The sequence below is a fragment of the Echeneis naucrates genome, chromosome 18 (assembly GCF_900963305.1).
Source record: "Echeneis naucrates chromosome 18, fEcheNa1.1, whole genome shotgun sequence".
Taxonomy (NCBI): Eukaryota; Metazoa; Chordata; class Actinopteri; order Carangiformes; family Echeneidae; genus Echeneis; species Echeneis naucrates.
The window spans coordinates 14,452,570-14,479,438 of record NC_042528.1 but is presented as its reverse complement, the minus strand read 5'-3'; the positions used below and the strand labels follow the sequence as shown (position 1 = coordinate 14,479,438).

The 26,869-nt window shown below is 41.0% G+C and overlaps 1 protein-coding gene across 4 annotated transcripts; it reads left to right on the top strand.

The window, feature by feature from the left end:
- Positions 1-238: 238 nt before the first annotated feature.
- On the top strand, positions 239-25,470 carry acox3 (acyl-CoA oxidase 3, pristanoyl). 4 transcript variants are annotated; one of them, XM_029526217.1, is made up of 19 exons: positions 239-334; positions 2,773-2,958; positions 3,481-3,578; positions 3,685-3,820; positions 3,936-4,010; positions 4,109-4,198; positions 5,000-5,143; positions 6,598-6,686; positions 6,926-7,022; positions 12,712-12,894; positions 13,782-13,904; positions 14,022-14,142; positions 14,270-14,392; positions 15,060-15,173; positions 15,971-16,086; positions 17,177-17,351; positions 17,430-17,497; positions 17,877-17,963; positions 24,546-25,470. In XM_029526217.1, the coding sequence occupies exons 1-19, from the start codon at positions 260-262 to the stop codon at positions 24,711-24,713; spliced, it is 2,268 nt and encodes a 755-aa protein (XP_029382077.1). In that variant the 5' UTR covers positions 239-259; the 3' UTR covers positions 24,714-25,470. The 4 variants fall into 4 exon arrangements, with proteins under 4 accessions (XP_029382077.1, XP_029382078.1, XP_029382075.1 ...); XM_029526218.1 differs by lacking the exon at positions 24,546-25,470 and adding an exon at positions 20,216-22,515; XM_029526215.1 differs by having other exon boundaries at positions 17,177-17,497.
- Positions 25,471-26,869: the final 1,399 nt, after the last annotated feature.

The following is a 26,869-nucleotide window of genomic DNA, read 5'->3' as shown; positions in this document are numbered from 1 at the left end:
GCTGTGAATAACGCACAAAATCCTGAATGAGCCCTAATTAAACATGCCTTGGTTCTGTCAGTGGGATGATATGCGGTTTAATTCGGAGATGGCACTAGTTTCAATAATGCTTTCTTCGATTAGCGGGACTTTATTTATTTACGTTGATGGAATACCCCCATATGGTGACGGCACTCTTGCAGAATATACACCGGAAATGTTGATGACGCTAGCGGAACTTACGCAGCTGGAGGCGTCACTGACCTTCAACTATAAACATATGTGTACACAAGTCATTCCAACAATCGCTACAGAAGAACGTAGGTCACGTTTACTGGTCAAACTAACGTGCGAGGTAAGACAGTACTAACTGTTACTACAAGTGCGAACTGTTGACGATTATGCTAGTTTTTCCATGACCTGGAAGCAATGATACACACAACGTGAATATTAGACGAACGTGAATATTAGAACGAACACACACATACAAAAGTATCTCTCTTCTGGTCAAGCGCTAAACAATATCAGTGTGAAAACAGGTTATTAGCTGGTTATTATCTTGTTATTAGTCATTATTTATCAATTCAGGCTACTTCCCCCTTCTATTTCTAAGTTCTGTGAACCCACAGGCATGTTGAACCTTGGACTCCGTTCAGAGATAACACTTTATTGCCTGTTCGCACACAGAAATTTGTCCTGCTTGCGAAGCAGAGTACGTACTGGTATTACAAAAAGTGGCAGAGATAAGTGTACTGCGTGCTGTTCTCTGAGTGGTTTATTGTTGTCAGCGATAGCAAACACCTGAAGTTAGTGTGACGTTGGAACAACGTTGTCTCCCAACATTTGATTATTATTGGATTATGATATGGATTCGGAAATTGGGTTTACGTTAAAAACCTCACGTTGGCTTGATGTCTAATTATAGTAAGGCAACACAGACTAAATGTTGGGTGATGATTGGTTGACAGTACTACATAATTAGTTATCTAATGTTGACTGACGTTGCTATCCGTATCCAACCAAGGACCAACGTTAATACAACGTCTCTGTGTCAGCTGGGAATGATCAGACGATCATCAGCGGCTTCGTTTCTTACCAAAGTGGCACTAAATTATTTTGACAGATTTTTGAGCACAGTATACCATATAAAATTGGTCTAGGTCAGTAAGCACAACAAGAATTCATACATAAGGCGCACTGCTGATTTTTGAGAAAATTTAAGGATTTTAAGTTTTATATATATTTATAACCATGCAGCACTTTGTGCGACTTATCTGCTTCCATAAATTTAGGTTCACACAAGCGTGCGCATATGCATTCCTGGTGCCATCCAAAGACCTAACTTTGAAGACATGTATTACATGACAAAAATCCAGTGTTATTATTAAGTTTGACCCTCTAATCTCTCGCATCTCAAGCGTGTGCTTTGAGTAGCTTAAATAAAGTTTAACATTTTGACCTTTATTGTTGACAAACAGAGAAATCCTGATGAAAACAACAAAATAAGAAAATAGATAAATAAAAAGTACATATAAAGATTGAAGGGAAATGTAAAAGCAGGCCTACTGGGCATGTGTAGTGAAAGGTTGGGCGTGGTTGTGAGCGATGACTATACTAGGGACCTCATTTACAGAACAATGGTGACAAGTTGGGCTGCTCACACTTGAGTTAGGATATTAGTTCCAGACTAATCCAGCCATATTGCTGCCCATTGGGCTCTGTGGGTAGAAAAGCCAAATAGCTGTGGTAGTTGTAGTGTTAATAAAGGTCTGTCTTGGGTGCACAAGCTGCATGGCTATGGGCCAGAAGAGGTTAGGCAGCAGGATGCAAGATAGAACTTGTGCTCAACATACAACACAAAGTGCAATACACTATCTGACCCAAAAATTCCCTCAACAACTATACTCCAGCATACTTTATTTGGGTTTAAGACCTCTACAACATGAGGTTATTAAGAAGGAGCATTCTGATGACTATGTGCTTTTGTTGATAAGCAATTTATTGGTGCTTTTCTGTATCCCTACATCCCAAACCAAATTATGTTAAAATTATTAAACCAACTGACACTAGACCTAAACCAGCTGAGACTATGCACAGTTGTGATTAAAGCTACTAAGTTTGAAACATACCATTGCAGGAAAAGCTAAACCATGGATCCTCTGCACTGACCTATATTAATATGTAAATGTGTCATCATCAAAGTTTCAATAAAGAATGAACACAATCAGTTTTAACTATTAACAGAAGTATTTGTTCATATTCAAAATTTTTATAAACATTCACCGCATAGTTTGGAAAAAGATTTTGAACCCCTTGGGGCTTATTCACTCCTGGGGTCAGGAGTTCATACCTGAACTTCAGTCAATTTAAGATGTGGATAGAGTGACTTAATATCTAAAAACATGTGAAGATGGATGATCATAAGAAGCTCCTGCAATTATGAACTATGCTGCACACACTGCAACCTTTTCTTGCCACTATACATACATTCAATCATCTTCTACTGCTCACCCATTTCACAGGGGTTGCTGACAGACAAAAACAACCACTCACACTCACTGGCAATTTAGAATCACCACTTAACCTAAACATACATGTCTTTGGATGGTGGGAAGACCTGAGTACCCTGAGGAAACCCACACAAACAAGGCCTGTTACAGGTCTGGGAACCAAACCCACGAGCCTCTTGTTGTGAGGCAACAGCATTAACCGCTATACTACCACCATACTTCACCCCACCATACATACCAGACTGGTGTCCAGGTTTACCTGAGAATCCCATTTTTTCCATAGTTTGCCCCCAGAGACCACAGTTTCTCAGGACCTTGCATGAAACATCTTCAATCTGAACACAAGATGAATGAATATAAAGTGGCTGACCTCCCAAGTGGCCCCCTGGATATCTACAGGAAAAAAGCCTCATTCAACTGGAAGGAAATGCTTCTCTTCTTAGATGGAGAGGAAATCCTGGCATTCAAGGTAACATTAGCTTCCCCTGGTTAACTTTTCTATAGTACCTTATAATTTTTTGTTGGTAGTTTCAGAAATACACTACAGCATCGTACTGGTAGGTTCGTGGACCTCTTTAATGGAGACAAAAGTGATGCAAATACTCCTCAAAAGAGTGAAATTGTATTTAGCTAGGTAATCGAAAAATATACTGATCATTCAACATGTCATTAGTCCAAAATGATTTCACATTTGTTACAACTGAAGGCATTGCTTGTACAGTGCATTTATTTTCAGCATTCTGCTGCTCTTGTGAAAAAGGGCAGGATCCCATAGGTGGGAAAATTAATTACAATGTGGGTGTTAAGCACACTTTAATTTTCCTTTAACTGTTTACTATTCTTTAATGTAATAATCATAAAATAATGGGCATCAATCACAATCAGGAGAACAACCACATGTTTTTAATAATAACCATCCATTGTTGTCTCCTGTGTCCTTCCAGTGAATATTTTTTTTCATACGGTACATATTTTTTGCCTCTGCTTGCAGGAACATATCTTCCGGACCATGGAGAATGATCTTCTGTTTGCTCATCAGCCTGGTGATGATATTCCCATGGAGAAAATGAGAGAGCTCACCTTCCTGAGGTTCAGGATAATTCATTTTAGCTCCAGTAATATTGTCATATTGTTACATATCAGCTTTTCATCTATACACAGAGACAAACATAAAGATTTAGGTGAAAATTCACAGGGTTAAGAAGCTGTTCCACTACAACTTCCTTCCACAAGAGGAAATTATGTCTAATCCCTGGAAGACGGTGGTCCTCAGTGACTGTCTTGGAATGTATGACCCTGCCTTGCTCGCCAAGTTCTTCCTTAACAAAGGGGTCAGTGAGTATGCATGGCTTTGGTGGGATGCATAATTAAACACTGGATCTATCAAGGAGGCTCAACATGGCTGTAGCTGTAATTCAATAAATGACATTCCTTCCTCCATGTCAGATGTTTAAAGATGTTGTGACCAACTCAGGATCAGGAAGACACAGCAGATATGTAAAAAGTACTGAAGACATGACAGTAAGCAATCATGGGGTGAAAGTCACAAATTGGAGAATCAGCTGCTTACCTGAGAGTTTTGAGTTTTTAGTTATACCTGTCTATTCATCTTTTCATAGACGTTTGGCTGCTTTGCACTGACTGAACTTAGTCATGGCAGCAACACCAGAGCCATAAGGACTACAGCCACATATGACCCCATGACCCAGGTCAGCATACACAGCACTCATATTCTGAATGTCTTATGGCATGCCAGATGAACAAAACAATCTGAAGATGGAGTTTTCCTTGATGATGATGTTTTCATCAAGACCAGAGATTACTTTTGGTCTGTTATTTTGAATATTGTAGTTTAGGTTAAATAGGTTAAAAGGTAGGTTAAAATATGACAGTGTGTTTCGGCCTATGATAAAAAGGAAAATGAGGACACAATTTCTCTCTGTATTACTCAGATAATGGGCACTGGTATAAAATATCTTTGCCCATACTAGGGATACAACAATAGTCAATATTTTATAGAGCCGTTCAATACATCTTGTTTGGTTCAATATACAAAGGCAAACAATGGTATTTCAATAAATATCAGCCTGTCACAAAACTTTATCAAAACTTGGTGCAGTGCATGATGCAATTCCAATGCGCTCGAAGAAGACACAGGTGAGAGAGCAGCACTTCTCTGCTCATGTTGCCTTCAGAGCCAATCAGTAGTCCCTGAATTTACCAGGAGCCAATAGGCGCTCGGATTTAGCGTCAACTACGATGACAACAGAAAAATTACGGCTGTGATTGTGTCAATTTTTTGGTTTCCCAAAAAATGAACAGGTAGAGGATGAGAAATAGATTTTTTCAGATTTTCAGATTTTCTTTTTTGAGTGGGTTTTAGATGAGTGGAAAGATCCTGAATTCAGTTGACCACTTCACCAACAGCAGCTGATAAATTCTGCTGGTTCAACCATGTTAAATTTCTCAATCCCTCTGTTATGTGTCTGACAGTAACATTCTTTCTTCAGGAGTTTGTGATCCACTCTCCCGACTTTGAGGCTGCAAAGTTTTGGGTGGGGAACCTTGGTAAGACTGCTACCCATGCTGTAGTGTTTGCTCAGCTCTACACACCTGACCAAGTCTGCCACGGCCTGCACTCTTTCATCGTCCCAGTAAGACTCTGACCATGAACCCCTTACCATATTTCAGCTGGTTGCATCATTGCACAGCTGATGTGTTGTTGCATAGCAGTGACTGAGGAGACTGAGAGAGGAATGCGGTGATCCCTTGTAGGCATTGATTTTGCAGAACTCAACAAAGACACCAAAATCAAATCAAATCAAATCAGATTTATTTGTATAGCGCCAAATCATAACAAAGTTACATCAAGGCACTTTACATATAGAGCAGGTCTAGACCAAACTCTTTATAAATTTATTTAAAGAGACCCAACAGATCTTCAACAAAACTTCATTATGTACCTTCCCACTCTAATTAGTAGCATTCATTCTCAATCTATGGGGAAACCACTACACACATTTACTGTATAAACATGCATAATTGTTTTAGCCTAGTTATATCTATGTATACACATATATGCATAACATACACCACATAATCTTGCCCAATGCTTAAACATCAGTTTCAATAACATTCCATAGTTGTACCCAGTTCTGAATCACGCTCCTCCTACGACTAGCAGGTGGTTTGCCACAGGAAATATGAATACTTCCTGATACCGTAGTTACTCCTATTGGTGGAGGAGACCGGTGAGTTCAAGGTAAGACTGAGTTTTGTTGTATGTTAAGAGAGTGGCCCACGTACCAACAAACAATAGACATCTGGCATGCCTGTTTGTGGTATTTGCCCCACTGCTGATTTATGTTTCACATTATGTTTGGGACTGACTTCCATAGCTGCCAAGAGCTGCAGGCTGAAGAATCCTCCTATGTTTCATAAGCAAAGCAGCATTCCTTGTTTAGTTGGCTTGCCACAACCACTGAGGATCTCCTCCACCTTACAAAACAGGAAGAATCCCAGCAGGAGAAATCTTCATGCCAGTCTTGGAACCAGTAAATGAAAAAGAAAAGACCTGGCCTATATAGGACAGAAATAGGTCAATGTAGTATTCTCATAAACAAAAATATACCTTTACATATAGATATATAAACACACATATTACACATGCACTCCTACATTATAACATTGTTTCTAAATTATTGTAACAGTTTTTGTTTTTTGTTTTATTGTCCATCATATGAACTGAACACATTTTTAAATATTAACATGAAGCAAAATGGCTGAACATTTATTCTCTGTTCGCCTCCCCTTTTTTTTTTTTTTTTAAACCGCCACTCACTCACACAGAAAACACAGTGAGGATAATGTAAATAAACCATCATATGAACAATTTTCTTTTTAAACAAAAAATACATGAAATCAAACTGTTTTGTTAATCTGTTAACACTAGCACATTTTACTCCATTTATGAGACTAATATCAGTAAAGTTTTCTCACCAGAGACTCAAGCATCATTCACACACACAATTTCCCTGGCACAAATGTAGATCACACGAAGGTTTGTCATCTGTTTCATCCAGTGAAGCTGTACACCCATATGCTGCAGGTAAGAGACCCCAGGACTCTGCTGGCTCTGCCTGGTGTGCTGGTGGGAGACATTGGGAAAAAGCTGGGCCAGAATGGACTCGATAATGGGTAGGAATAAACTAGGAAAAACAATGGTCTGTGTGAGCCATCGGGAGGTTTGATATCAATTCTATGTAAAGTGGTTATTCTCTGGCTGACAATGTGGCATTGCAGTTGATGTAGTGTAAGACAGTTATTATTGTATGATTTCCTCATCTGGTCATACAGACCAGATGACTTTGTGCATTGTAGCTTCAAATATGGGCAAGCTCCCTCTTTCTTCACTGTCTTTGTGGTCTGTCTTTCAGATTTGCTTTGTTCGACAATGTGAGGATACCCCGGGATAATCTGCTGAATAAGACAGGAGATGTTACTGCTACTGGATGCTATGTGACACCATTCAAAGTCAGTCCTTTTCCCATAAATCTAATCACATCAAATTAATTTACATCATACCAAATCATAATAAAGTTACATGAAGGCACTTTGCATGTAAAGCAGGTCCAGACCAGATTCTTTCTAAAATTATTTAAAAAAGACCCAACAAATATCCATGACCAAGCACTTGGTGACAATGGCAGGAAAATTTTAGCACTTTGGAGCAGAAAGGAATCACCCACCTCCATCACCTCTCCCAGGAAAACCTACTTTTGAAACACACAGATTTATATGAGACTTTTGGAATAAAAAGTGGAAACTTTCTCCAGTACCTCCAGGTGATTTACATGTAGAACCTAGACTTAGGTTCTATATGTTAGGTGTAGACCAAACTCTTAATAAAATTATTTAAAGAGACCCAACAGATCCTGATGAGCAAGAAAAACTTCCTTTAAGAGGCAGAAACCTTGGGCAGAACCAAGCTGGGTGGGGGGGGGGGGGGGGGGGGGGGGGGGCATCTGCCTCGACTGGTTGGGTTGAGAGGGGGAGGGAGAGAGAGAGAGAGAGAGACGAGGGGTAGAGTAGGGAGAGAATGAGAGCAGGCGAGGGGGATATTCAAAACAGGTGTAGGCAGGAATGTGATGCTGTATGAAGTTCATAAAAATGATGCTGGATGGAGTTCATGAAGATATGGGAGCAGCAGGCGTTGCAAGAACATGTGATGGCGATGAGTCACCACCTGCAGGCTGAGGACAGGAGGAGAGAGAGGAGAGGAGTTGGGAGAGACGGAGACTTAGGAAAAACATGGTTAGTAAATACAGGAGACATGACTTTAACTTTTTAATAATAAGTGCTGTTATACAGAAAAGTTTGCCTGGTCTTGAAACTTGCTGGAGTCCGGCCACCGGACTGATACTGGAAGATGGTTCCATAGAAGAGGAGCCTAGCCTGATAACTGAAAGATCACAGATCACACTGAAAGAACCACAAGTAAACTTCCATCTAGTGAGTGGAATGGCCTACTAGGACAGTAAGGAACTATGAGGTCTCTGAGATATGATGGAGCTTGGCCATTAAGAGAGATTTGTTTGGACATCCAGATAGTAATGAGTTACAGTAGTCCAGCCTAGAAGTTATGAATGCACGGACTAGTTTTTCTGCATTCTGTTAAGAGAGGAGGTTTCTTATTTTCTTGATGTTCTCAGGTGGAAGAAAGCTGCCCTACTGACTTGTTTTATGTGAGGGACAAAGGACATGTCCTGGTCAAAAGTTACTCCAAGGTTTCTTACAGTGGAGCTGGAAGCCAAAATAATGCTGTCTAGACTGATTAGATGATGAGATAGGGTTTCTCTGAGGTGCTTAGGGCCGAGTACAGTAACTTCAGTTTTGACAGAATTTAGAAGTAAAAACTTCTGGGTCATCCAGACTTTTATGTCTTCCAAGACATGTCTGCAGTCTGACTATCTGTGTAACTTCATTTGGCTTCATTGATAAATACAGTTGAATGTCGTCTGCATAACAATGAAAATTTATGCTGTGTTTCCTGACAATGTTGCCTAGAGGAGGCAGATAAAGAGTGAAGAGGATTGGTCCAAGTACCGAACCCCTGGACCCCATAATTGGCTATTGTGTGTGAGGAGGAGCTGTTGTTAATGTGAACAAAATGATGTCTATCTGATAAATAGGATTGGAACTATCTTAGTGCAGTTCCTTTCATTCCAATTTCATGTTCCAGTCTCTGTACTAAAATATTATAATCTATGGTGTCGAATGCAGCACTAAGATCTAGAAGGAGAAGTATGGAGGCTGATCCATTGTCTGAGGCCATTAGAATATCAGTGCAGACTTTAACCAGCGCTGTTTCTGTGCTGTGATGGGCTCTAAATCCTGTCAGAAACTCTTCAAACAAACCATTCCTATGCAGATAGTCATAATTTCTATGCTACTGCTTTCTCAATGATTTTACAAATGAATGGAAGGTTTGATATGGGTTTGCCAAAACATCTGGATCAAGATTTGGCTTTTTAAACTGGGGTTTGATGACTGCGGTCTTAACACTATAGTGTCGTCACTAAGAACAAAGCAATGGAAATATAATTTCTTTGCATTTTTATTTCCTTGTGCAATAATAATATAGGCCTCTACCAAACAGTTGAGAGGACACTTAATGGTAAATGTATTAAAATACATTCAAATATCAAAACGTGTTCTACCAAACAGTTGAGCAGGACATTAAAGGGTTAAGAGTCTGAGGTACATATAATCCAATCTAAAATGAATGGCTCAGTTTAGTAAAAAATCTCTCAGCACCGGGTCTAAAATACAGGTTTATGGTTTAGATGATGAAACTATAGAAGCTAGCTAGATTCAGAGATGAGAATGATTCCACATGTAAATGAGGCATTGCAGTTGATTCAGGAGTAGCTGTATTCAGTAGAAGATTATTGTCTAATGTAGGTAAGAGCTGATGAATTCTTTCTCTGACTGTGAGAACTTTATCTGTAAAAAAGTCCATAAAATCATCACTGCTTAGAGCTAAGGGGATCACTGGTTCAACTGAGCTATGGCTCTCTGTCAGCCTGGCTACAGTGCTGAAGAGAAACCTGGGGTTGTTCTTGTTTTCTTCTATGAGTGCTGAGTAATATGAACTTCTAGCACTGCGGAGAGCTTTTTTATACGTCTTTCCAGGCTCTGTGTGACTCTTCTGACTTACTGGAACGCCAGTTTCTTTCTAATTTCCTTGATGTCTGCTTCAAGACACAGATTTGGTAACTATACCAGGGAGCCATCCTCCTCAGATTGAATACTTTCTTTTTGAGAGGGGCGGCATTATCAAGATTCGAACGCAGTGTGGCCATAGTGCTAGTCACAAGGTCATCAACCTGCGTATGGGAGAAATCCTCATTTGAATTTAGATATGGCATTGTTGGGAATGATGACCAAATGTTCTCTTTAAATTTAGCCACAGCAGCTTCAGATAAACATCTTCTATAGCTGAATTTATTCCTCAATGCTGTGGAGCCCATTAAAGTAAACTCAAATGTAATAAGGTAATGGTCAGACAGGAGAGAATTTTGGGGAAGAATTGTTAGCTTGTCAATTTCAATGCCATAAGTTAGAACAAGATCAAGGATATGATTGTAAAAGTGAGTGGGTTCATTCACATGCTGGGAAAAGCCAATTGAGTCTAGGAGGGAAAGAAACCCAGAACTAAGGCTGTCGCTTTCTACATCAACATGTATATTGAAATCTCCCAGGATAATGATTTTTTCTGTACTGAGTACTAACTCTGATATAAACTCAGAAAACTCTGATAGGAATTCTGAGTACGGACCAGGTGGACGGTATACTGTAACTAACAGAACTGGTTTTTCATCTTTCCAGTCTGAGTGGGAAAGACTAAGAGTGAGGCTTTCAAAAGACCTGAAGCCAGATTTTGGTCTGGGGTTGATTAATATGTTTGACTGAAATATTACTGCCACCCCCCCTCCTCGACCTGTGGTAAGAGGGATATGAAAGTTAACATGAGTTGGGGGTGTAGCTTCATTAATGCTAACATACTCATCCTGCTGCAGCCACGTTTCAGTTATACAAAATAAATCAATATGGTGATCAGCTATGAGAATGTTAACTAGTAGAGATTTTGATGATAATGATCGAATGTTCAACAGTCCACATTTGATCGCAGTGTTATTTGAGACTGAATTTTTGGCTGTTTTAATTACAGTTAGGTTTTTGTTTTTAGCTCCTGTTCTGTTTAATTTGGGTTTTTTAACTTTTCTAAATTTAGGTGGTCGGGGGACAGACACAGTTTCTATAAAGCTAAACATAGACAGAGACTCTATTCTATTCTCGGCAGGTGACCGCTCTGACTGAGGCGCAGAGGAGCGTGTTAAACTGCGGCTCTGCCTCCTGGTCTCGACCCGTGATTGTCAGGGTTTTGGATTTCTAATAAAATCGGCCATATTTCTAGAAATGAGAGCGGCCCCGTCCACGGTGGGATGGACACCATCTCTCCTAATTAGACCAGGTCTCCCCCAGAAAGACTTCCAGTTATCTATGTAGCCCACGTTGTTTTCGGGACACCACCTTGACACCCAGCGGTTAAATGACGACATGCGGCTGTACATGTCATCACCGGTCCGATTGAGGAGGGGGCCGGAGAAAACTACAGTGTCCGACATCGTTTTAGCAAAAGTACACACCGATTCCACATTCATTTTTGTGACTTCCGACTGGCGAAGTCGGGTGTCGTTACTGCCGACGTGAATAACAATATTAGCATATTTACGTTTACCCTTAGCCAGCAGTTTCAGATAAGACTGGATGTCGCCTGCTCTGGCCCCCAGGATACACTTCACTATGGCCGCCGGTGTCACTAACTTCACGTTCCTCAGAATAGAATCACCAATCACTAGAGTCGGCTTTTCAGCGGGTGTGTCGCTGAGAAGGGAGAACCTGTTGGAAACGTGAACTGGTCGGTGGTGAACCGGGGGCTGCTGCCTACGACTATGCCTCTTGTCTCGGACAGTCACCCAGCCGCCCTGACTAGATCCCGGCTGCTCGGGAGCCACTGGGGGGGAGGAAACTATCTTAGCTGCCGTATGAGCTCGTCTAGGTTGGCCCGCACCGGCTACAGAGGGGGGGCTAGCTACACTAGCATAGGTTGGGCTAGCTAAAGTGCGGAGCCGGGATTCTAACTCATTAATCTTCGCCTCCATTTCTGCCATCATCCTACATCTATGACAAGAGGTGCTATCATAAAAAGAGGCAGAAGAATAACTACACATGAGGCACAGAGAACAGGAGAGGAGAGGAGGAGGAGAAGGAGGAACAGAGAGTGGAGACAGAGAGCTAGAGGACATTGCTAATCGGGTAGTTTGATTAGCGGAGGAGCAGAAACGGTTATAAACTTTGGAAAAAGGGGAGATATTGACTTCTAAAACCTAGTGTTGGTGTGAAAATAATTTTCTGCCTGATTACTCGAGTGAATTAGGAAATAATTCAGCAGAAGAACAGTAGAAACAACACAGAGATGACAAAGCACAATAGGGAACACAACCGCCAGTGACCGGAAATGACGCAACACGCTTTTCGCCGGCACCACAGCACCAAAAGTTCTCTACAAAAAACTATGTTACAGTTCAGAAAATCATAGCTATAGCACAAGACATGCTTTCAGTGTTATTTTGCACTGCCACAGATAAAGACAAACGATAGTAAAAGACTAGTGATGTACAGAGCTATGTCTGCATGGAAATGACTTCCCAAAAAATTATTCACACTGTTAGTTAAGAAACATCTCTTAAATAGATACATATAAAACTGATGTAACAATTATTAAATAAACAATATAAATAAATATTTATTAATAATGGTCATTGGTTCAAATTATGATAACTATATATTGTTTGAATTTGTTGATGCTGGTTATAGAATCTATGAATATGTATTGTTTAGATTTTATTTAATGTTTAACGGAATGACTTTTTTTTTTTCTATGCTCCCTCTGAAAGTTTGCTGTTAATTTCTTGTTGTATTGTATTACATATGATGTGTTGCACCCCAGGAAAAATAGCTACAGTTTGCTGCAGCTAATGGGGATGCAAATAAAACTGTAAACTATAAACTTTGAATCCTCAATTCCACAGTGTATACAAAGCCTATTCTGATTTTCTGCATATGCCCATGGCTCATCTCTGTCCTTCTCTTCAAGGACCCCAAAAAGCGTTTTGGGGCGTCTCTGGGAGCCTTGTCTGGGGGCAGGATTGCCATTACGAGGATGGCTCTAGTCAGCCTGAAGCTGGCTCTGGTTGTGGCTCTACGCTTTTCAGCCACCAGGAGACAGTTTGGGCCGAAAGACAAAGAGGAAATCCCTGTGTTGGAGTACCAGTTGCAGGTCAGTCTTTTCTTCCTTTTTGAAAAATTTCCATTTAACAAGCATTGGACAAGTACATTGATATATTGATATATTAATAAACATGAAAAAGTTCAAGAATGAAATTAGACACAAAGACCATTTCACAAGTTCAGTCACTAGTTCTTTTCATTTTAGCATATGCCAGTATCATGTTTACATTTGATGACGCCTCACAACATCACCAAACTGTGTCATGGTTTTGTCTCAATTTCTCATGGCATAAAATCATTTCCTTAGTGGTCCTCAGTGCTGTAATTTGGCTCCGGTATAGGGACACCCAGTGCTTTGCAGGTCACTTGTAATTTTTGATCCGTCTCCTGGGAGCTGTAGAATTCAACTTTTGTTGCTTCAGTCTGAACCTTGACTTTTGAAGGGGATCATCAATGGGTGAAATATCTCAGTGATACTTTTTTCTCTTGCGATGAGCATGCTGGTACAGTCTGCAGAGGTTGAGTGCAAAGGGCACCTCACTGAGTCTGGCATCCAACAATCGCCCATCAGAGTTATGTATGACCTAACGTAAGACCACCAACAAGTTCCACTTCGCATTCAGCATCATGCATATACCTTAAACAGAAAAATTTGTGAAGAGCCTGGGAAATGTGGGTTTGCTGGGTGTGGGTGTCTGATGTTGAAAGACCCCAAGACACCCAATGAATTTCTCTCACATCACTGATGATGTTTCCAGATGCAGCAAGATTATGTATGTTAGAAGCAACAACATCAGAAAACAAAGAAGCCTCCCTTAAACATCAAATCTCCGACCTCTTTCACGTGTAGCTCACTTTGGCAGCATAAGCATATGTGGGTATGTCTCCAAGATTGCTGCGTGCATGTGTTGATATACCTCTTATGTGTTGTTAAAGCAATGCCGTCTGATCCCGTACTTGGCTGCAGCATATGCTCTTGAACACTTCTCCAAGTCCATCTTCATGAACTTTGTAGAGTTCCAGTTTGGACAAATAATGGGAGACAACAATGACAGACAAGTGAGTGAAAATGATGAGCTTGTATGTTTAAAAACTGTATTATGTCATTTCTAATTAAATATACATAAAGTAGAATGTTTAATTGTCCAAATATTACATTCCAATTTTTGTCTCTAGGCAGAGATGGGGAAAGAGATCCATGCCATAGGCTGCTCAAGTAAACCACTGGGCTCGTGGACTGCCCAGAGGGGGATCCAGGAGTGCAGGGAGGCCTGTGGCGGACATGGATATCTAGCCAGTCAGTCTCAAGCAAACAGACATTCACACACAGTTTTTCTAAAGCTGTGAGGACATTCATTGATATGATGCACACTCCCCTACCTGAACAGTCAGAGACCAGCCTGACCCAGTCCTTCCTCTTTCAGTGAACCGGCTTGGGAACCTCCGTGATGACAACGACCCAAACAGCACATATGAAGGAGATAACAACGTATTGCTGCAGCAGACCAGCAACTACCTGCTTAGCCTTCTCCAAGCCAAGATTGACAGTCAGTTCTTGGACAGTTAGGATTAATTTTGGCAGCTAAGAACACAGAGGTGTAACACGAATGGCTTACACGATTGATAGAATTGATGAGACATTTAATAGGTTCAGGTTTGAGATAAATTGAGTATCACCTGGAAAATGGAGAGTAGAGAGAGTCTTTGATTGGTTGACTGTTTTCCAAGTGATCTAATAAAATCATAGCAGATTTCAGGTGAGTAAACAAAGAAGCAAAATCCTGTAAGTTTGACTGGTGTGTCCAGGCAGCTGAGGATTGGCTGCAGATGAGGCCAGTGATTGCTTTGTTGTGACCTCAAAAAGTTCCAGAGGTCCTGACTGCTTGTTGAAAGGCCTAAAAATAGAACCTTGACTTGCATTATTATCAAATTACACATGGAAGCCTAGCCTGAGGTTATCTGGACCTTTAACATTTATCTTTAGACTGCCTCAACTTTCAACACCATGATGATGTAATACTGAGGTCCTATCTAAACCATACCTTTCACCTGGTGGACTTTTATTTGTTTCCATTGAGTTAAACTGTGTTTTGTCTTTGGGAACTGTATGCCATAGGGAGTCTTCAGTTGAAAGGGGGGTCAGAGCATTGACACAGGTGAGCACACGTCTGTTATTAGTCCTTTGGCTTAAGCTGCTGTTTTGTCTCGTTTCAGATGGAGTGTTGATCGAATCCCCACTTCATACGGTAGATTTCCTAGATGATTTCCACAAAATTCTGAGAACCACATTTACAGCAACAACATTGGAGGAGTGTATGAACCCTGAAGGTAGTCCAGTGCTTCAGCAGACTGTTCTCAGTTCATAGAAACCAAGTAACATTTTATACTAACACGAGTCCCATTCCTCCAATAAAAGAGAAGACAGAGTACAGGTCTGAGATGTGATGAGTTTCAGTCAGGGCAAGCAAACAAACACAGATGCAAAATAATTTAACTAAAAGATAAAAATACAGTTAATACAACAGTTTCACTAAAATAAGTGGTTAATATAAAGCTAAAGACTGATGACTAAAATAAGGTTAAAGTTTTAGGGCAGACTGAACATTAAATTTAATAAAAAAAAGCAAATAATGAGTAAAATCCTTCAGATTTTTAATCAGACACAAATTTCTGGGGACAGGGACAGGATTCAGGGCGAAGCAACAGGTGGAGGAGGTGATCTGGTCCCATCACTAGACTGAGCATTCTTTAATTTATCTAGTCGAAAGATTATAAAAAGTGACAGTATGTTATTACCCTTCGTGATCCTATGGCACATCACATTAACAATTTATTTTGAGGTGACACACTGCAGCTCTCTGGATGTTTCTGTGCTGTGTTGCTACATCTTTAGAATAATCTCTTCCTACCTGTCAAGCTAACCAAGTAAGCTCAAGCTCTTTGTAATGCCTCATAAATAGACCTGATGATGTACCTGGTCCAGTTTGATAAATGGTCAGGATGTGTTTGTGTCAGATTAAATGTGGAGCTTCAGCCTCAGTGGATATGAACTTCAGACCTTGTGATATAATCTGATGTGTGGTTTCTTCTTACTGTGTGTGTGCGTGTGCGTGAATGTATGCTAGTACCTTTGTCAGCCTATAGGTGGCTAGTGTGTTTCCTGTTGGTGGAGAGTCAGAGGAGATTGGAACAGCAGCGAGCCTTAGGGAAAGAAGAATTTGAAGCTTTCAATGACAGCCAGGTGAGAGGCACACACACAGCCTACATCACCACAGCTGTTGACCACATGTGTACTCAAATCAGACTCATTTTAGGACTATTCAGTTAAAACTGAGGGTAGACCAATGGCTTCATCCAGTGTTGAAGTGTTGAAGCCTGACAGTTAAGAGAAATTGCAGAAGCATCTGTGTAACCTACTGATGATCAATGTTGGGCAAGTTACTTAAAAAAAGTAATCAGTTACAGTTACTAGTTAGTTCCCCCAAAAAGTAATTAGTTACTCAATTACATATTATAAAAGTAACTAGTAAATGCAGAAAGTAACTTTTGCATTACTTTCAAGTAAATTTTTAAATGCTCAAATGTATCAGAATTTGGACCCCACCTCCACTCCTCTTTAACGGAATTTAAAATACATGTGCATGTTCAATTATAAGATGCTTGAGTAACTTTTAATTACTTGATACCAAGGAGGGAAAAGTAATGACTATACTTCCATTTAGAGAAGGCTACTTTCGGGTTATTTGGGCTGCCATTCCGATTTCTCTTTGACTGACGCACTTATGTCATTTGTTGTGTGCTTGTTGTGCTTTCAAATTTCTGTAAATGTCTGCCCAACTCTACCTCTGACTGGCTTACTCTACCTCAGCCAATCCTCATCATTCATGCAATTGTCTCATGCCCACTAATCAAGGAAGAGCAGTAAAAATGTTTCTGCCTCTTGGTTCAGAGATCTAGTTGGTCTAGTAAAAAAAAACAAACAAAAAAAAAAAAAAACCCAGCTTCAATCATAGTAATGTGCCACATTTTTTGGCAGTAATGGTAACAGTGTTATAAAGCTAGAAAGAGTAATCAATTAGATTACTTATTCCTGAAAAAAGTAGCACTGCTAGTAACGCCATTATTCCTATAACTGCTGATCAGACACTGGATACATCATCAGAGATGATAATCTGTTGGTGAAATGAGCTCTTAGTGAAGTAAGACAGTTTGCACCACTCTCTGGCCTCTGTGATCCACTGTAGTCTGGGCCTGGTTGATCCTCTCTGAAAATGCGTTCACCACTTTATGTTTAAACGTAAATTAACATTGTTCCCTTTGTGTGTGTTCAGGTATACTACTGTCGGCCCCTGGCCATCGCCTACATTGAGCATGACTGCCTCCGGAGATTTTATGAGCAGACGACAGACCAAGACACACCAGCTGGTCTAAGACCAGTACTCAGGAAGCTGTGTGCCTTGTTTGGGCTGTGGAGCCTGAGCAGCCATTTGTCTACGCTGTACCAGGGTCTATACTTTTCTTATGACATGCACTGTAAAGGACACCTTCTTTTTTTTGTGGTGTTACTAACGCTAATCTTTTCAGGTAATTACCTAAATGGGCGGGAGCCTACAGAGCTTGTCCAGTTGTCCATTATCTCTCTCTGCTCCCAGGTACAGAAACATCTGTCTTTGTCAGCACAACTTTCCCAGTCTCTGATCCTCTTACCTAAACAGAACCAGAGGTCCTGTCGACATGTAATTCACTTACACGTACATGAACCAGGGTTTTCTCCCAATATGAAGAGCTGTAGCTCAGACTGAAGTCAAACCTATGAAGTCTTTTGACTGGACCTGAGAGTCCCCTCCATCTCAGCTCATTTGGAGCTTTACTTAAGCATTAGTCATATAGATTACACAGTTGTTACCCAGCATAGTATTTGGTCTTGTCTGTCTGTGCACACACAGTCTGGTATCAGCTTCCACACTGTTATCATGAAAATGTGGCTGCTGCTCCCGCTCTTGACTGTTTTGATATGTGTTCCTCCTGCAGCTCAAAGACGATGCAGTGTCATTGGTGGATGTTTTTGCACCAACTGATTTCATCCTCAACTCACCTGTTGGCTATGCTGATGGACAGGTAAGGACACACTGATGCAGAATTTTGGGACAGCAGGCCCATGAGTGATGAAGGTGTGTCATTGGTAAGATGAGATGAATGATAAGTTTCCTCATTGGCTGCCTTTTGTTCTGAATGCATGGCCATTAATGGTTTCTGTTACAACAGCAGAGGGCGTGTACAGGCAGTTGTTTGCATAAGAGCTACATTGTCAATGGCCAGGCTTTTATTGGGCAAAAAAGCGTAGAGAAAATTAGGGGGGGGTGATTTGCAGTAAAGAGACTGGCTATCCAAAAGTTGAACCAAGGAGTCGCTGTTGCATTGATCATTAAGCTATGGGCTTATCCACACGTTTGTTGTGTTTGGGTCAGTGTGCAGAAAGACTATAACGTGATTATTCTGAGACTTTAAACACATAATTTTATTAGAATTTTATTCAAATATTTGAATATAGGATTGTTTGGGTGAGTTAAATTGCTGAATCTGCTAGTGTAGCTTGTATTGCCTCCACCTCCTGTACCCACTATACTTTCATGCCCCCTACCCGAACCAGGGTCTGTATCCCATCCCTACTTTTATCTCCACCTCTTCTATTTCTCCCCCCTACCTGAACCAGGGTCTGTATCCCCACCCCGCTTTCACTGGTGCAATTGGTGAGAGGTTAGAGTAGTTGACAGTGGTGCTGCTTGAAATAGTTCGTTGTGTTTGTGCCTCTTTGACACCATGCGGTTAGCCTAGGAGAATTGACCTGTGTTGGAGTGTTGGCTTTGGCTGTTCAGGTGAGTTTAGTTGCTGAATCTGCTAGTGTAGCTTGTATTGCCTCCACCTCCTGCACGCTCTATACTTTCATGCCCCCTACCCGAACCAGGGTCTGTATCCCATCCCTACTTTTCTCTCTCTTCTATTTCTCCCCCCTACTCGAATAGTTGACAGTGGTGCTGCTTGAGACAGCTCCTTTTGTGTTTGTGCCTCTTTGACACCATGCGGTTAGTACAGGTGAGTTGGCCTGTGTTTGAGTGTTGGTGTTGTTTGAGTATAGGACTGTTTAGATGAGTTTAGTTGCTGAATCTACTAATTCAGCTTGTATTGCCTCCACCTCCTGCACCCTCTATACTTTCATGCCCCCTACCCGAACCAGGGTCTGTATCCCATCCCTACCTTTCTCTCCACCTCTTCTATTTCTCCCCCCTACCCGAACCAGGGTCTGTATCCCCACCCCGCTTTCACTGGTGCAATTGGTGAGAAGTTAGAGTAGTTGACAGTGGTGTTTGTTGAAATAGTTCTTTGTGTTTGTGCCTTTTCGACACCATGCGGTTAGCCTAGGAGAATTGGCCTTTGTTGGAGTGTTGGCTTTGGCTGTTCAGGTGAGTTTAGTTGCTGAATCTGCTAGTGTGCTAGTGTAGCTTGTATTGCCTCCACTTCCTGCACGCTCTATACTTTCATGCCCCCTACCCGAACCAGGGTCTGTATCCCATCCCTACTTTTATCTCCACCTCTTCTATTTCTCCCCCCTACCTGAACCAGGGTCTGTATCCCCACCCCGCTTTCACTGGTGCAGTTGGTGAGAGGTCAGAGTAGGTGATAGTAGTGCTGTTTGAGATAGTTGTCTTTGTGTGAGGAGTGGTGATGGCTGACATTAGGGGGTGACTCTGGGACGCCAGTGATCACTGTCTAACCTTCTGGAGGTGTTGTGGGCCTAATTAGACGAAACACTGGTGAAAGGAGGTTCCCACCTGATGACCCCAAAGACATGATAGCTATCACCGCTCACTGGCCTAGTTGGATATTATCTGTAGGGAACATAGAGCAGTGTGAAAGTTTGTTGCTAGGAAGGTGATCACTGAGTCTGGTCCATTTTTTGTCGCACAAGTTTCTTGTGTTTTTTCTAAATTTTAAATTATTGTGGTGTTGCATGGCATCATGACTGGTGTGGCAAACTGCGTTGCCTCAGCAACCATGAAAAAGCTAACAAGCAAACATCTCTGATTTGCTCCTGTTTTATGAGGCCACAACTGTCAATTTAAGGACAAAGAGCTCCTTAGAAAACAGACTTGACTAATATATTAACAAAAGACTATGTAGCAGAGCTTCAACTCTAGTTAAACTGCAGTTGACCACCATCAACACTCGTTAAAATTAAGCTGACCACTATCAATGCAACCCTAACCCTAACCCAACTGACTCACCTGATGAACAAAAAAACACAATATTAGTCATAACATTGTTCAGGACTTGGTCAACCTTTTCCTCCCAAACTCCCTGTTTGTTCTCAGCTGTACAGGAACCTATGGGCAACAGTGCTGCAGGGCAACCAGGTGCTGGAACGACCTTCCTGGTGGAAAGAGTTCTGCTCAAACAAACCTGGAGATGGATTCCTTGCTTCAAAACTGTAGAATCAAGGCTTTCTACAGGAGAACTAATACCTATGGTCAGTGTCACTGCAGCTGTATTTGGTTAGTGACCATGAACATATTTGAAAATGTTCAGTTAGATAATCGGTTAGTTAGTCAAAGTGATTTTCCGTGAGAGGTTTAACTTTTCCCAATGAGCACTCTTGATAGTCTCTAGACTAACTCTAGATGTTATTGTGAGCTTCTAATCAGACAGCAGTTTAACAAGAAATTAATCAGTCATTTAATCAAAACATCACGTAAAGACAGCAATTATCACATCTTCACTGTGAAAGATAATGTTCCAAGTGGCAACACACTATGATGTCATTCTTTGGTTTGTTGACTGACGTGTTGAAGTTTAAAACTTTCAACTTGCCTGACACCATGTTGGCCTTTTGAAACTGGAAAAAACATATTTGGAGAGGAAGTTGGAACTGAGGAGGAAGTAGGGGTGGATCTGTCTTGAGCAGACAACTATTTGGAAAACTATTTTCCTCTGAGTGGGACAAAAATGGAAAGAATTTACAGCTTGTCATATGGAAAAAGGCTTAAAAGTGCAGTTTGTGACCATAAACTAATCAGGAACCCTTACTTACTTATTCTATATATCAAGTGAGAAGCAGGACAAATTTTCCCATAAACTTCTAGACAGACCACTCAATTTTGCCACCAGGGAAGTCACCTCCTGATGGGTAGAAGACAGCTTTGAAGCACTTTGCGTTGGCTTTAATTTTCAGCCCCAGCATTTGAGTTCATTTTCGTAAACTGAGTCCGCTTTGACCACTACACCAACATTCCATCAACTTGTTTTCAAAACCTGTCAATCAGGGATGTGTTGAGTAAAAAATGCAAACATTCACTCATCTCTGAAAGTTGTTGTAATTAACTGATTAAACTGGTTTGACCTCAGCTGTAAATCAGTGCCTTTGTTAAAATCAGTAAATTTTGATCGCAATAAATATATACATCTCAAACTTATGAGCCCTCCACTGTGATGATGATAAAGTTACAAACGTGTTAATTTTTTTCTCCACAAATCTTAAACCTCCTGGGTTCTCCAACAGTGAGTTCTAGTTCACTCGTGCAATGTTGTATGCTCGAAAGCAAAGGATTTTTTGCATTTTTTTGGTGCTGTAATAGTCAAATGACTTTAATCAAAATAGTGTGATACTGTATATGATCTAAAATTATCAAATACTTGGCGATAGTTTTTGCTAAAACCAGTATAATTTACAGCCTCGGTCCAGCGCTAGTTATCTGAACATTGGTAATGTGTGGAGAGGGTGATCACACAAATTAAACATACATCAATGATGAGTGACACATTGAGAGCTGTGTACACACTGTGTGATTGTGATCCATTCTCAAACAAAGAAGTCTGGGAGAAGTCTCTTAAGCAATGCAGAGGAAGGCAACATGAAACAATGATTACCTCTGTTTATGCATGCCAAAAAGATACTTCAATATTTTAAGTTCTGTAAGCTCCCTTTCCTCAACGAGGTATACATTTTCATCTTTGAAGATCCCCTCCTTATGCCTACAGTAGGGGGAAATAAATCTTGAGCGCATCAACAATTTTTCAGTAAATATTTTTCCAATCAGGCTATTCAGCAGACTTTGGTATTAACTGAAGAAACCCACACATGGAAAAGAATATTAAATATGCTAACTGAAACCTATTAAATACTTAGTGCAGGAGCCTTGCCTTGTAATAACAGCTCATTGCCATCAACCTGGTAGATGGCAGCAAATTATTTCAAGAAATTGCTGGTACATGGCTCCATTCATTATTCCATTAATTATATGAAATGTAGCAGTATCATGATATGCAAAACAGCCCCATAACATGATGCTTCCACCTCCTAACTTCACTGTTCTTAAAGTGCTTTTTTTGGGGTGACAGAAGCGGAACTCTTTGTCAGGCAGGATGACATCTGTGTTAAGGGCTTTACCACTAAAGCATAGAGAGGGCCTTCTTGAAACACTGTACCCCAGTGTACAGTGCTCTTCCTCTTTGCTACTTATTCATCCAACTTCAGCTACAACACAGTCATGTCATATTTGGGGAAAAAAAAAAAAATTGGTAATGGATTACCGGAGGACCAAGTCCCCACCTTCTCCTGTCTACAGCAGGGGCTAACATAGAGACAGTAAAAGGATACAGGTATTCACATGTTCTACAGGACAGAAAGCCTCTAGCAGTGTCTTCACAGATCTGATAAAAAAAAAATCCATCAAACAGCTGGAGTTTATTTAGAACCATGTGGCCAGAGTCCTTACGGATTCTTCATGAGGGCCAAAGACATTACACCTATTCATCGATTTTAAAATCCTACTGCACGTTAACATACAGTTGTTCATTAAAACTAATAACTGCAATTGAAAAGGGGTTACATTAATTGATTTGATTGTGGAACCCTTTCTTTTTGCATTTTCAAACATCAAGTTTGATTTATTCTGAACTAAATATATGTCCAAAGGATCTAAATCAAAGCTTTTGATTTCTCTCAAAATATATACATTTTTTTCATGACCTGTAGGTAATATTTTTATTTTGAGAGAAATTGCATTCACAGTCCACCCTGCACAGTTGGAGTCTCTTTCATTTGACATCGTGAATATCATTTACATCCTGGGTGGATTTTGTCTAGAGATAAACGTTAGCAGCAAAGCAGTTGCAGATAATAAAAGTTTTAGTATTTTATGTCACAATAGCCCAATTTAAGCTGGCTGGCTAGCTAGCTAGCCACCGCCAAAGCTAGCTAGCTACGAGTAGTTATCGTTACATGATTGTAGCCGGCAAACTAGCTAGCTGACATTTAAGTTGGTTTAAGATGTCTCCTATCCAATCATGTAATTTTCAGAGGAATTTCTTTCATTTGTTCTAATGTTAAATATGTTGCATATGGTTCATATGATATATGATAATATGAATTCAGAGTAAACACAAGAAACTTGTACTACTTATACAAAAAATGGACCAGACTCAGTGACTAACTACCTAACAACAAATTTTCCCCCTGCCCTCTGTGCCCTGAAGATAATATCTAACTAGCCCAGTGAGCAGTGATAGCTAACATGTCTTTGGGGTCATCAGGTGGGAACCTCCTTTCACAGGTGTTTCGTCTAGTTAATCCCACGACACATCCAGGAGGCTAAACAGTGATCGCTGGTGTAAAACAGCACTACCTACACCTACTCTGACCTCTTACCAACCAGTGAAAGCAGGGTGGGGATACAGACCCTGGTTCAGGTAGGGGGGATGAAAGTATTTTTCCTTTTTTCTTTCCTTTTTTCCTTTCATGTGCTTCTTCAACTGAATCCTCCCACGGCACAGTCAGCTCTATGAAATATACTCTCATTCTACTCCTAGACCACAAAATTATATCAGGCCTTAGTTTTGTACAGGTTACTTCCTGGGAAACAACAAGCTTTCCTCCTAAATCTACCTGCATCTCCCAGTCACTAGCATCCTCTAAGCTGCCTTGCCTCCTTGTTATCTTGTTAACTTTCCCTCCTTCTTGAACAAACTGAACTGCAACTCTCTTTGTCTTAGACGCTCCTAGATTTGCCTGCCTCTGTATATCTTCAATGCCTGCAGCTAAGCTTTTTAAAACTTAGACTTATGTCTCCATGTATCCCATTCTTGTGACAGACTAACCTTACAATCTGACAAGATGTTCTTTAGAGTTTCAGTACCTGAACACAACAAACATAGCAGGTCTCTGCGCTCTCATTTACCCGGAGTTTTAGGTTCTGGGGAGTTGGCAATACATCATATGTTGCCCCTATCAAAAATCTAATACTACTTTGCTTCATACTATATTTCCTCCTGTCTACGAACCTGCTCCAGAACTAGTTTCCTCTTCTCTTTGGAACCTGCTCTACTCCACACCGGTTTGCCTAAGCCAAGCCCCAAGCATCCCTGGCCTATTTTTACATTACCCACAATCTCTGTATGGCTAAGAGTTGCTTTCCATTCCATTTTCTTCCCTTGGTTGGGTTTGGAACCACCTTACTAACTACCACATCTTTACTGCCAGATAACAGGAGCTCTGTCCTAACCTTAGTACATTTAAACTCCTCCACTAGACTAGATACTGGGAGCTGAAGTATGCCTTTCCCATACAGTGCCACAGTACTTAAACATCTCGGAACACCTACCACTTGCTAATATAAAAGCCTACTAGTCTTTCAATTTTCTCTGCAGCAGATATCAGAATCTCATGTACGGACAGTGGCCATATCAACCTGGGAAATAATCCAAACTGCAAACGCCCCAGCTTTAACTTTCCTGGAAGTCCTGATTTGTCTATTCTATCCAGTCACTCAGCAACATCCTTCTGAAACTGCACTACCTGTTCTCTGTCGTGAATGAGTACATTTAAAGTAATCTCTTGGCCAAGTGTCTTTTTATAGATTTAAATACATTAGGTTGGTTCAATTTCCATATATTACTTTGGTTCAATAACTGAAATGTTATGAAAATCATTTGGATCAAAGCAAAGAATTAAGGTTAGGTCAAGTGCAGTATTGTTTGCATCAACATAAACTAATCAGGTTGTAACAAGTGACTGAATGTAGATTCTGTGAAGTAAAACATTTTAGATGCGATATCTGAACATCTTTTTTTTTTTTTTTTTTTTGAGCAAGGTTATACTTTTTTGGTGGTCTTTAAAGCAATTCATGATCTTGGGACTAAATAACTAAGAGACCTCCTAGACCCCTACGAGACATTCAGACTCTTCAGGTCTGCTGCGTTTCTTTCTCACTGTTCCAAGAACCAGAAACAAGCAGGTCAGCTTTTAATGTTTATGCCCCTATGGAACAAACTGCCAGAAAACCTAAGGTATTCAAAGTCTGTAACCTCCTACAAGACAGGGTCTAAAAACATTCTTATTTACAGCTGGATTCACAAAGTCTACTGAAACCATTGCTCCCTATTTAATAATTGATTTGTAATTTATTTTTTAAATAGATTTTATTACCTTATTTTATTATTATTATTTTTAATGCCATGCTTTTAATGTTTTCCATATTTGAAATGATATAAATTTTTAGCTTTAACACTGTAAAGCACCCTGAATTACTGAATGTGTGAATGATGCTATACAAATAAAGTTGCCTTGCCTTGCCTTATTGTGTTCTTGTTATTTTTTGACTGCACACTAGCAGGGTGGGTGGCTGGGCATTGTGAGCTAGTCTTGGCGCATCACATCTCCATAAATTGAGCCATTTTGATGGTGCTTCACTGGCACTGCACCACGGGTCTACTGATCTTTTCATCCAGCACAGTTCAGTCTTATGCAAATCTTGGCTCAGCTCATCACTTTCCAACAATTTACTCCCAGGTTATTAGTCCTGGACCTGCCATGTCGTCCTGTGTGCAATTTGTGGTTGGCATGATTTCTCACTTGGACAAAGTCAAGGAGTCCCTAAACATGAAAAATCATGGAGGGGCTTGCCCACCACAGTGAGCAAATGGCCGCCATGGCCAAAACAAAAATGGCTGCCATGGTGACTAAGGGTAACAACCGATATCACGATTAATTTTACAGAGTTGATTACTCATATTAAGACAAACAAAGGATGTATTGAAAGTACTATGAAGGTCACCAACCCACAACTGACACCTATGTGGCAGTGGATGGTGGTAAATCCAACACTTCTTAAAAAGTAGGGAATGGACTGCTCCAGAGTCCCCAGAGCACTTAATTGGGACCTCTGACACAGCAACTGTACCTTAAGACACAAACCCCTTTCTGTACATCTTCTTCAGAGGGATCTACATACTCAGCGATTTCTAGTACTTGGGGAAGAACACCTACACAGGCTATAGACTTTGCTTCGTAATTTTGCAACTTATGACAAGCAGACTTAGTGTGGCCAGGTTTCTTACAACAAAAGCAATAATGAGTTTGAGGAGCAGAAGATGAGGGCCTGAAACACCCATCCACCACCCAGCCTGCCACATCTGCCACTGACATCTCACACTGTGAACTCCATCCCCCACTCACCGGACAAACTGAAAGCATCCCAACCCAGACCCAGCAATGCTCCTGAAGGCGGACATCGGAAAAGCAGCCGAATGCATGCAGGATGCATGTGTTGTACCCGATTGTGGCTGTGAGAAATTACATAGTGGAAAGTGTGTGGTGGTGAGCGTAGTGTAAGTGCAATTTAGGAGGCAGGCAAGTGAGGCCCATGTGCATTGCCTCTCTTCCCCCAACGAGAGGGCTGGGACACCCCAGGATGCATGGAGACTCCATCCACCACAAGCCTCTTGGCCCCAGAAAAGAGGAATGGCCCCCTCCGCCATGCAAACAGGGAATGCCGCTAAAGAATTGACCCCGGGGCACCAGGTCTGAACCCACCCTCAGGAACCAGCTGGAAGGCCCCCCAGGCCAGAGAGGGCCTGGCTCCCTGGGGGAAGGAGGAGGGAGCAGTAGAGGAAGGGAGAGGAAAGACTGGAGAGCCCGCTGGCCCACACTGTCAAGGCCCGCAGGGCAACCCAGAAGGAGCTGACCATCAACA

Excerpts from the sequence above, each read along its gene's own strand:
- acox3 (XM_029526215.1), top strand. The coding sequence starts at position 260 with ATGTGTACACAAGTCATTCCAACAATCGCTACAGAAGAACGTAGGTCA. Across the intron at positions 14,393-15,059 it reads TCTCCAAGCCAAGATTGACA|ATGGAGTGTTGATCGAATCC; the intron begins GTCAGTTCTTGG and ends GTCTCGTTTCAG. Across the intron at positions 16,087-17,176 it reads AAGCTTTCAATGACAGCCAG|GTATACTACTGTCGGCCCCT; the intron begins GTGAGAGGCACA and ends GTGTGTGTTCAG.